At 33.7% G+C, this 12,734-nt stretch overlaps 1 protein-coding gene across 2 annotated transcripts in view; it reads right to left on the bottom strand.

Annotated features, from left to right (window-relative positions):
• Positions 1–454: 454 nt before the first annotated feature.
• Positions 455–12,734, bottom strand: part of Kcnmb2 (potassium calcium-activated channel subfamily M regulatory beta subunit 2) — a 293,266-nt gene continuing 280,986 nt past the window's right edge. For both annotated transcript variants that reach the window (XM_069991868.1, XM_069991867.1), the window contains exon 5: positions 455–2,138. In XM_069991868.1, the coding sequence (XP_069847969.1) occupies positions 1,854–2,138 (285 nt within the window). In that variant the 3' untranslated portion in view covers positions 455–1,853. The remainder of the gene's footprint in view (positions 2,139–12,734) is intronic.

A 12,734-nucleotide genomic window follows, 5' to 3' on the forward strand; every position in this document is an offset into this window, starting at 1 on the left:
ATTAGTTTGACATTATTTTTATACTTACTTAAGCCATCAGTTGGAGTTTTGAAAATAAAAATCTGGAGAAAACTGAAACTAACACATAATAATTTCAGTTACTTAGATTTTTGCCTTAAGTCACTTGAAGAGAATCCCAAAGAGCACTTAAGAGTACAGATATTCAGTGCCACAGTCCTAAAGATTTCTATTCTTTCTTCATGATTACACTTTCAGGTTAGAGTAAGAATAAAACTTTTTTTTTATGGTTTCCAAGTGGGTATGTAGAGATTTATGAGTTAGCAAAGGAATTTACATGATAATCTCTTAAAATACCTTTGAAGATAGTGAATTACAAATTTTTGGATTAGCATGGGTGTGTCTGTTTAAAATGCAAAAAAAGTATTAAAGCCATGTCATTAACTGGATTTTTTAAAAAAATTACACATTTGAAGACATGATTATAACCTGGGGATTTATTTGCTTATGAAAAGTCAAACTATGAATTACAATATTGCAGAATAATTTCCACTTTATCAGAATAGTTTCACTGCTCTTTCCACAAATGATTTGTAAAATTTTGCATACCTAAAAAACTTTGTTACTACATTACAAAAAGTTACTTAAATATAGATGAGAAAGATAGATGCTTTTCTTTGTCTTTTGATATTGACACTAAACAAAAGATGGAATGTTTTTATTTAAAACAAATCCCTGTTCCCCCTCCCAATATAATAAGTAAATAACAATGTGAAGAAAAGCTTCCTTTAAATCTGTTATTCAGTTCAAATGTATGTTAGGAAAAAAGTCTATTCTGCATATAAAATATAACAACAAAAAAGGAATTATAATTAGAAAAATAAAACATGTAGAGGAGACAAATATTCTGCATATATAGCTTTAAAATCCCAACAGGGACTACTTGTCTGAAGGAGAAGTTACACATTCAATCATTGATTTAAATGTAAATTCCCAAAGACCAAAATTCCAACATGTTAATTTCCCACAATATATTTACCCAACTGAAAGGGTTTACCAGTCTACTAGCCAGTAATAACAATTTATTTTTACCATATAGTAGTTTAGTTGAAATTGAATAAAGATTTTAACACAAATGTATTAGTAACATAGACTTTCCTGGATTACAATTGAACACAACATCTAGTCAGTTCATAAGTAATGAAACACCTTAGCTCTTCACACAGTATCAGGGTCTTAAGTGGAAAAAGGGCTTTCATTGCCTATTTAAATCATAGGAAAAGATTAGTGAATTGGCTAATGAAAACAGCTTTTTTTCTTTTTTTAAAAGCCCGTTAAAATTTGAATCTACAGCTGGTTAACTTCCCTCTCTGGTTCCTGTGATACAGTACACATATAAGGAAGATATTAAGCATTCTTTAATTGGGATATCTGGTCCTTTCACTTGCTACAGACTCAAGGTAGAAGAAAAGAAAAATGTATTTTTTGGCTGTAGCTTTGGTAAAAAACAAATGAAGAAAAATCTTGTTTTTGAGAGATCTGATAACTGAGAATCCAGACCTTATCATGTAGATATTTTTTACATTCCTCCAAGAAGCTTGGCAAATGAATAACTGAGCCCTATTTTGGTGGAAGGAGAGAACAACATACTAGTTCCAGCCGCAAAATAAAATTATGAAAACAACAAACTAACACAAAACAGTTATTTTCTCCTGAATAATAATGACATCATGTTTGCATATAGAACAGCATTTCCATTATTGCTCTACGGTATAGTATATTAAGTAATAAGGAACTCATAAGGGACTGCACATTACAAACTTAAGGTTCTTTGGTGAAGGATGAAAGAAAACAGTATTTGAGCTTTAAAGAAAACTATCAGCCATTTTTTTCTTTTATCTATTGATCCTTTGGATCCTCTCACAAAGCAGAGATAGGTACTGCGTAAGTTTCACCATGGCAACAATCGCAATGCCTCCAGCCATCATACATGTTGGCCAGAAAAGTGAATGGAACAGCACATTGGAACTGTAGAGTTTGGTTAGAATGACGGTTTTCTGGTTTCCTTCTGGGTCAGAATAGCAGGCGAAGTGTTGATACTTCCTGAAGTTTTCCATGACGATATTCACCAGGGACATGGATTCTTCCAAATTTTTTCCACACTTAGGTATGTAGGAGCACTATGGAGAATGAAATAAACTGTCACCAGAAGATGTTATTTTTGAGTGTATGTGTGTATTCATATATGTGTGCATGTGTGTGTGTGTGTCACTAGGAAGGTGTAGTATATAGTGGTCAACTCAGTTTTATCTGTGAAATAACCATGATAGTTGTTCCTTTTTGTATTAAAGCTAATTGTTCCAGAAAACCTAAAAAACCATATATTAATTAAAATAATTTGGGGGGGGTTATATGACCAAGATATATGTATTAATTGTTAATTTAAATCAAATTATATATATGTTAATCAACTTGAATTAATAATTTTGTATTGCTATACAAAAAGTAAATGACTTCCAATATGTTCTTTTTGAAATAACTATGTGAGGTAGGCTTTAATTCCTTATTGAACATACTTTTTTATAGCATAAGGATGTAAACATTTAGAGTTTCTCAACACAATTATCAAATGTTCCCATATCCAAAGTCAAAGTAGTTTTTTTTAATATTTTTGGTAGGACTTTATTGTCTTCTCCTTGGTTATTTTGTTACTTTCATCAATCTTCTAGTGAATTTCTGGAAAAGATATTTTGTGTTTTCAGTCATGGGAATTGAACTCTAGGCCTGGGCGCTGTTCTTAAGCTCTTCAGCTCAAGGCGAGTGCTCTACCACTTGAGCCACAGCGCCACTTTTGAATTTCTGGTGGTTTATTGGAGATAAGTTTCACAGACTTTCCTGCCCAGGCTGGCTTTGAACTATGATCCTCAAATCTCAGCCCCCTGAGTAGCTAGGATTACAGGCATTAGCCACCAGTGCCCGGCTGGAAAAGAAAAAGAGCAAGATTAATTAAACATATGTCAGTGCTCACAGCATTTTATTCCTAGCTACTCAGAAGACTGGGATCTGATGATTGTGATTCAAAGCTAGTCCAGACAAGGAAAAGTCCATGAAACTGGCACCTCCAAATAAGCAAAAGTTCAGAAGTGGAAGTATATAGCTCAAGTCATATAATTCCCAGCCTTGAGTGAAAAAGCTGAAGGACAGAGCCCAGTCCCTGAGTTCAAGCCATGGTCCTGGCACCCCTCCATCCCCTACCTACAAATGTAAGGATAAATAATAAAGGCATGACATTTTGTATTGCTATACAAAAAGTAAATGACTTGTGCCAAGGAAAAGTAAAGAATCAAAACTGATTTTTCACCCAATATTAATTTAAGAAGTTACCACTTTTTTTGCTTAGATCATTTCTCCTGTTATATTTCTTGCTATTCCTTTATACCATTTTCTTCTCTTTCTAACCACTCATATCCTTTTCATTTTCTACTTTGTACCTCTCTTTTCCTCTTGCCCTTTACCTAACACCTCCTCTGTGACTTTGCTTTTTTTTTGCTCTTTTTCTCTCTCTGCTCCCTTTTTTCTATCTCCTCTTTTCCTTTTCTCTTCCACACATTGAACTAAAAAACTTTTTGTAGTTTTACTTTTTTTTATTAGGTGTTACATATATTCTATACATTTTTCCTAATAAGAGAAGTGGTTATAACCAGACTGAGTGGCTCATGCCCATGATCCCTAAATATTGGGATCTAGATTCAGGAAAATCCAGAGTTCTAGGCCAGCCTAGTCTACATTAAAAAATGCTACCTCCTAAACAAAACACAAAATCTTTCTCCAAACCCTGTTTCCCTCCTAAGCCACAATGCCCTCCTCAAAAAAAGCCCCAACAAACATTGTCTCTAAGAGGATACAATCTTGGCCCTTGATTTGTAACTGTGCACTGAAGAGATTGACATAAAAATGAAACCAATTCTCAAAAAGTTTGGCAAAAGGGTGATTTGGGTTACATTTCTAGGAATTTTGTAGGTCATTAGATTTCTTTCCCATTTCTATGGTAATCAACTCTCACTGAGCCTAGAATAAGATTTCATTTCTTGTATTATCAGTTATTTATTGATTTATCTATATTAAGGTGGTTGCTAATATGATCACTGTTCTATATAGTGAATATATTAGAAAATTATACCTCCTCTACAAAATACCAATTTTTCAGTTGGAAAATTTAAACAATAACCACATCTTATGAAAAATTGCTCCATGTAGCATTGCCATTTACCAGTTTATAAACTATGATTATAAGTATCCATATCTATGAGTTTTACAGTGTGATTGATATCCCTAGGGTTGTACATTTTAGGCAACATAAATAAATTATGTATGTATGTATGTGTATATGTGTGATGTAGGGTAGGGTCCTGGAATTGACATTTTGACCTGTGCTTTTCACAGAAAGGATATTAAAAAATGAAGTGAATTTTAGCTAATGGAGTACATTTAGAATACTTTTTTGACATGACAGTGTTCACACAGGTACTGTTCATTGAGTTGTAATCATTACATTATTTGACTATAAAAGTACAGGAAGTTTCTTTAATTAGTAAAAAATGAATGATGAAGATAGTGATATTGTGAAATCATGCTTAAGGTGACATATTATAGAAAGGCACTATTAAGTAAATGTGTGGGTACATGTGAGTCAGTGGGGTACTGGTGCTAGCACAGCCTTGAGGTCTGGAAGCAGAATTCCACAGTGCATTGTTTCTTACGATGGCAATTGATGCATAACTGAAAGGGAGAAAAATGTCTACTACTTGGATGCCTCCAGACCAAAAGGATTTTAAGCAGTTGTGGGGATTTAGCTTTTGTTCCTTGAAGCTACCCAGATCATGTTCTTTTTTAATTTTTAATTTTTATTTATTTTTTATTGTGAAAATACTGTACAGAGGTGTTACAATTACATGGGCAAGATAATGAGTACATTTCTTATCAAGCATTGTAGTCTCCTCCTTCCTTCCCATCCCCAGATCATGTTCTGAACATTAAAAAAAAGATTTTTGAGGTGAAGCAACTTCAAAATAAAAGAAACACAGATAAACTATTTATAGCTGAATTTAAACAGAGCCAGTTTAGATTGTGAATACCTCAGTTATATTTATATTTTTGTGCCACCGTAATTTTTAGTCGTGGTTTCACTAGCTATAATTACTGAATTGATCTCAATAATATTTAATGTCTATAAATTGTATTTCATTTAAGGTTTTTTTTTGTATTCTCTGGTGAATTGATTTTGGCTTAAAGATTTTTTTTTAAAGAAATGTTTTCCAAGTTGGTCCAGTGGCTCATGCCTGTAATTCTAACTACTCAGGAGGTGAGATCTGAGGATCAAAGTTTGAAGCCAGCCTGGGAAGAAAAGTCTGACTCATATCTAACCACAAAATGCCAGAAGTGGAGCTGTAACTCCAATGGTAGAGCACTAGCTTTGAGCAGAAAGGAGAAAGAGAGACAGGGATAGAGACAGAGACAGAGAAAGAAGGAAAGAAAGGTTTGTTAGCCAAATGGCAATCGTTTTCTCACTAAGTAATAGTCTTTCAAATAAAACCTGATGTAAAGTTCCTTTGAGACCACGTAGCAAGGTTGTAATACAGGCACCTCTTAATTAAAATTTAAAACCATCAGGGTCTGGCATGTGTTCCTTTGGCCTGGTTGGCTTAGGCATATTCTATACATTCTATACATATTCTATACATGATCAAACTTGGGTCCTCAGGACCAGTAGCTCACAAAGGCGCAACAGGCAGATGCTAGAGGAGAAAAAATTGTCTGTCCTGTTCTTTCAGTAATTCTGAAAATCCTGACATCACTCATCACTTTAAACACTATGTAATCTGGCTTCTGAAAATTCAGTCATATTTTAGCCATTTATTTTAAGTCTTTATTGAAGGATTCTTTTGTAATAATTAAGATATTAAATGGTAAAACAAGGGATAGATTTGTCCTAAAGAAATATAGCTGTTATGTTACTGAGGACAAGTTAAACAAGTTATCAGAACCAAATTTATTCCTCTTGTGGGTTAATATTAACTTCATACATCAGTGAGAAATAATAAATATGCATGTAGCTTCAATAAACTTTTATTAACACATTTTCCTGTTGGATTATCACATTCATTTGCAAGGTCTTTTAAAATACTTGAGTATTACATACTAAATTAAGAAACCTCTAAAGAGGGCAAAATTGCCAGCTATAGTTTACACAAGAGCTGTCTTGTTCAATGGCTCTTGTGTTATATTCTTGTCCTTTTTGTCCTGAGCAATTTGCACTTTGTGCTGAATTCTACATTAGGATTTTGCCTTTTCTTTGGCTCAAATTGTAGCTATGGAAGTGTTTCTGAGACTGGTGTGAATTTAAAATGAAGATTTAGTTGTCTTATGATTTTATCATGTTTTTAGTGAATAATTTTATATGATTGGTTTTGAATGTAAAAAAATGTGTTTCAAGCTGAGTGCTAATGATTTATGCCTGTAATCCTAGCCTGGGCAATAAAGTCTATGAGCCTATGAGCAGATAACTGGAAGTAGAGTTCAAAGTGGTATAGTGCTAGCCTTAATCAGAAGACCTTAAGGAGATGGACCCCCCCCCCCCAAAAAAAAGATGTGTTTCAAGCTGGGTGCTGGGGGCTCATGACTGTATCCTAGCTACTTAGAATACTCAGAATGTGGTGATTGCCGTTTGAAACCAGCCTAGCCTTGAGCAAAAGAAGCTCTGGGAGAGGAACTAGCCCCTAAATTCAAGCACACACACATTTACACCCCACATTTCAACAAATGAAATTATCTGACCTGATCTATACTTAGTTGAAAAAAATGTAGTATAGCTGGAAAGCTAATAACAGCAACTTTTAGATAAATTTTAATTTAGTGGGAAGTATGGTATTAGATTTAGTATTCATTTATTTATTTATTGAGGCAGAGTTTCTCTGCATAGCCCAGGCTGGCCTTTTATTCATCTTCCTCTTTATCAGCCCCCAATTGATGAGATTACCATACTTGGCTAACACTTAAGATTTATATTTGTAGCTATGGAGTAGTAAGGGATATACTAGTTTTATTTTATAAACAAAATATATTTAGATACCAGTCAGATTTAATTGATGGGTGTTACTATGCTTGCAAGGAATTAGTTTTTGGTTACTGAACTAACGAAACTATTGTTGTAGATAGATGTTCATCAGAAGATTTAAACTACTCTCTGTCAATCTCTCTCTGTCTCTCTTTCATCTCACTCATATTTCAGGATAGTTGTTTATTTTACAAAATCTAGACAAAATTTATCTTCTCCTGTCCATGATGGAAAAATTTAATAAAACACTAAAAATTCTTTTTTCATTTATAGAAATTTTTTTTCCATCATGAGACATTAAGCCCCAGTGCTGGGGCTTAAACTCGATGCTTGGGCACTGCGTAAGCCACAGCTCCATTTCCAGCTTTTTTGGGGGAGGGAGGGGTAAGTTTATTGGAGATAAGAGTCTCATGAATGTTCCTGCCCAGGCTGGCTTGGAACTGAAATCCTCAGATTTCAGCCTCCTGAATAGCTAGGGTTATAGACATAAGCCACAAATGTCTGGCAGCATTTTATTTATTTATGTATTTATTTATTTATTTCAAATTTTTATTGTGATTGGTTACATAATTTCCAAAATTATGCAGTATTGTGGGATAGTGCTGCTTAGTTAAAATCACAAATACATTCTAACTTTCATGGGACAAATTGTCTATTGTGCTCTATGAGCTTTGCAATACAGTTATTTCTTCCACATTGGGTGATATGTACATTTCTTTTGTTTTGCATAGATAGCATCAGCTGTTCCCTTTTTCCCACTTGTTCCCTCTTCCTCCATCACTGCCATTGAGTTTCTTAGTTCATTTTGATCAATGTGCCTGGCAGCATTTTAAAATCATCTTTAAGTAGTGCACAAAGTAGTTGCCATTCAACAAAGCAGTTGAATACAATGCATCTTGATCAGTATTACCCCCTTCATCATTCTTCCCCATCCTTCCCAATCCTACCCCTTCTATCAATTTTCTTAATTTTGTATATGCTTTGAATTTTATGACTGCATTTTTCCCCTTGATGGAATTTACAGTGGAATTTCATTAGGAATATCAAGTATTCAGACATTTTAATCAATTGTGTATGATAAAAAGTCATTATAAACATTCTTAGAAACAATGATGGTACTAAAAATTTAAAAAGTTGCAACTTTAAATCTTCAGTTTTGTTAGTAGACTTTGCTTCTTTCCCAGCCTTTAGACAGCTGAAGGAAAGAAACTTCTCTTTAGTATTTAAAATGGCATGGCTTTTATTTCCCATCTGTAAAAAGTTGGCTCCTTAGCATTTCCTGAATATTTTTTTAACATAGTCAAAGGATATACAACGATTGCCCTTTCTCTCCAATGTGACCAAAAATTTCTTCTCTTAGCCTTATTTATAAAATCTGTAAGATTGAGTTATTTTTACTTTTATGATGGACAGGAAATTTTGAGAAAACACCTGTTGGGGTTTCCTTAGACATGCTTCACCAGGCATGTGTGAAGCAGAGTGACAAGCCTTCATCTTAAAAATTAAAGATGTAGGGAGAAGAGGTAGCAGTGGGAGAAGGATCTGGTTGAATAACCTTACTGACAGCCTCTTTCTTTCTTGTGATAGTGAGAAGTGAGCTATTGGCTGCTCAGTATCCTTTCAAAGGTGGAGTTTGTTCTTCATTGTATTCTTTTGTAAAAAAAAAAAAAAAAAAAAAAAAGGAAGAATCTCATCAGGAAAGGTTAAAAGTTTAATGAACACCAAATATTTACTGTTTGCCAATAAATATTGTGCTAGTATGCCAGCTCGCATACTGGATGGAGATGTCAAAAACCATAACTAAGTACAGACCTGCAATCCCAGCTGCTTATGAGTGGGAAATAGAAGAATTGTGATTTGGGGGCATTCTGGCCATAAAAAGTTTGTGAGATTCTTTCTCAAAGAACAAGCCAAATACGGTAAGCCTGGAATCCCAGCCATTCAGGATTGTAATTTCAGGTCACATGGGTGAAGGCATGAGACCTTATCTGAAGTTTAAAGAAAAAGCACTGAGGTCTGGCTCAAGTGTTAGACAGCCTGCCTGGCAAGCACTAGTCTTTGAATTAAAACATAGTCAGTACAAGAGAGTGAGCCATACAAAAGGTTATAAAGGTTATAAAGATGGCATAGTAAGTCTCCAAAGCATTTTAGCAAAGCCTGTATCATTATTGAGTAATTACAATTATTCTAAAAACTCCCCATTTACACAGTCTCTCTTAATCTACAATATCCAAGAGCCAAACAAGTAAAATTCCTCATATGAAACATTCTTGGTCTCAAAAGCAGACAAAACATTGTCTAGCATCCCGAAGAGTGACTGTATAATCACATATTCAGTATATACAATAGACCAGACTTTGTGTTAGAAAATAAAACATAATATCCATGCTCAAAGACTGTAGAGATCAACAATGCATAGCCTTGGGTTAATGTGAATACATGTACACTTTAGATTTATGATATTCTTTAAATTAATGATGGACAGTATAATTGGAAAAATAATTTGGGACATAGTTTTCATGTTTTACCACTTTAAAAATGGTAAATACTCTCAAATTTAGTTCAGATTTCTTTAGTTTGCATTGGTGTCTGCTTAAGCAAGGTCTTAAATGAGTGCTTGATTGAGAAAAGGAAAGCAATTTATAATCTATGTATGAACATTTTTCTCAGTATTGTGATGAAGTTCTTTTAAGAAAGAGTTTTCTGTCTCTATATTTGTTCAAATATGTGGTATTTCTGCCTGAAAAGAAGTTTAAATGACTTGGAGGGGGTAATCCACTAACAAGATAGAAACTGTATAGATCTCTTGATATTAGTCAATACCTAGATTAGTTTAAACCTTGTTTGGTAACATTTGAAAATCTTTTTGTTTCTTGAAAGATAGCTTTGGTATTTAGCTTGAGTTGGTGTTGAATTCACAATCCTCCTGACAAGATGTGGCTTCATTAAAATTTGTTTCATTGAACAATATTGATCAAGAGAGCAAAATATAAAAATGTAATTCAAAGATATATTTATAGATAAACATATATACATAAGCATATATATATATATATATATATATATATATATATGACATAGATAAGCAACTGGTTTCAGTACAGATGTATCCAAGTGCTGGAGAAAATCAGGCAATGAGAACTCACAGGGTTGGTGGGGAAAATAAATGGTATAGGTACTTGGAAAAATATTTGGAATTATCTCTTAAAGGTTAATATAGGCATATCCTATGATTCAGATAGTCTATTTTCATGTTTATGCCTGACAGAAATGTGTATGCTTATGTACCAAGAGAAATACACAAGTGAAGGGATGTGAAGGGTAAACAAAGGAGGAGGCTGCAATGCTTGGTAAGAAATGTACGCATTATCCTGCCCATGTAATTGTAACTCCTCTGTACAGTATGTTCACAAATTAAATTAAATTAAATTTAAAAAAAAGAAATACACAAGAATATCTCTCCAAAGTAGAGATAATGCACAAAATGCTTGTGAATAATAGGCCTATACAATAGAATATGGTATAGTAATGGGCACAAGTGACCTACAGACTTTATTTATCAGACTTTATCAGACTTCAAATGAATGAAGTCTGATAAATATGTTGCATGGAACAAGCCAGATAAGCAAAAATATCCTATGTGTTTCCATTTATATAATTTTTTTAATGAGACAAAGCTAAAATACAGTGTTTAAAGATGTGTGCTTAAGAGGTTGGGTGCTGGTGGCTGAGACTGTAATCCTAGCTACTCAGGAAGCTGAGATTTTAGGATTGATGTTCAAAGGTAGCCTGTGTAAGAAAGTCAGTGAGACTAAATTAACAACCAAAATTTCAGAAGTCTATCTGTGGCTCAAGTGGTAGAACACCAGCCTTGTATGAAAAATGTAAAGAATAGTGCCCTGGGCCTGTGTTACAGCCCCAATATTGGCAAAAAATACAAAGATGTATGTAAAAGTGATAAAAGGAAAAAGGAAAATGAGAAAATGTTGCCATAATGGTTAGGGGAGTAATCATCTTTGGCCAGAGCATATAGCCTACATTTTCTTAAAGAGGGCATGATAGGTCTTTTACTTATAAAAAATGATTTATTTTGTAGTGACTACATGGGAAATTTTCTTTATAATATATGCTTGAGCTAAACATTTTCATTGTGCGTATGTTCCTATAGGTGTGCTACAGGTTACATCTACAAAGGAGGTAGTGGGACAAAACCATATGATGACCTAGGACAAGACACTTGTCCTAAACATTTAACTAGGTATATAGCTTAAATAAATAAACTATTAAGTGTTAATAACTAATAAGAGTTAACAAATAACTGTTAAACTGTTAAGTTAAATAAATGGTTTATAGCTTAAATAATACATTCACAGGGCTGTGGTGATCAAATATTTTGAAGGCATATTCAACTATCCAGTTCCTTGGAAAGTTCATAGTTTTTAAAGCTATTCATCCTTATAGGAAAGCTTTGACTTAAAACTATGCCTTGAGGGAAGAGCTTTTGAAAAACAAACACCTTGTAAAAGAGCCATGTTTTATAATTATGCATCACAGAGTTAGGACAGTTGTTTATGCCTAGTAAAAATAAAAGAATTTGGAACAAATGTTTTCAAATAACACTTTCTAAAATATTCATTAAGGTGAGTCTTCAGAGATATTTCAGATAACCCTTTCTAGTTATTGTAATGAATATGAAAGATGGGTTTCGTTCTTGGTGTCAGTATATCCGAACCAAATCTTCTTACCCCCTATATTCTAGTATACTGCTAAGCTACCATATTTTCCTTCAGTAAGTTACATTTTTAAGTGCTGGAAATTGTAATGAAAGGTTTGTTTGTTTGTTGCCAGTTCTAGGACTTGAACCCAGGGCCTGGGTGTTGTCCCTGAGCTTCTCTACCAGTTGATCTACAGCATCACTTCTTTTTTTAGTCGATTATTGATGATAAGAATCTCTTGGACTTACTTGCCCCAGCTGGGCAAGTGTGATCCTCAGATCTCAGCCTTCTGAAAAGCTAGGATTACAGGCTGAGCCACTGGCTCCTGGTTGGCTTGATTTTTAATACTAGAGTTTATAAAGATTATTTCCTAGGAATAACAGATTGGTATCACATTGCCTTGATCTTACACAGTATTCTGGATATATAAATTGCTACTATAAATCCAAAGCTCAATATACTTAAACTTGATTAATTTAATTGACATTTAATTGATAATGGCAGGTTGGATAAAACATTACTAATTATTCTAAACCTTATAGATTTTATAATTATTGATTATTTGAAACTTTATAGAACCTTTCAAATTTATCAATCCTAGTCTGGTAAATTTTATGTATACTGTTAATACAGTATACGTGTGTTAATCTCAATCACATTGACAAATATATCAATGCTGTGGAATTCAGCATTTATGAATGTAGTATACATTAAGAAGCACACACACACACACACACACATACACTGTGGCCATAGGTTTTGTTTCCCTTCTGTGCTAAGTACTACATACTCTGCTCTGCTTTGCTCTGCAAAGAGGCAGTTGTTTTTGTCTTTTTGTAGAAAAGGAAGCTGAAGATCAGAGAGGTTAAGATACATGCCCAAAATCTAAGAACTAAATGTAAAAAATAGAATTTTATTCTATGCTTTGCAGTTAGATGAGATCTATC

Source organism: Dipodomys merriami, unplaced genomic scaffold (genome assembly GCF_024711535.1).
Source record: "Dipodomys merriami isolate MVZ:Mamm:240054 unplaced genomic scaffold, mDipMer1.0.p SCAF_40, whole genome shotgun sequence".
NCBI classification, from domain to species: Eukaryota; Metazoa; Chordata; class Mammalia; order Rodentia; family Heteromyidae; genus Dipodomys; species Dipodomys merriami.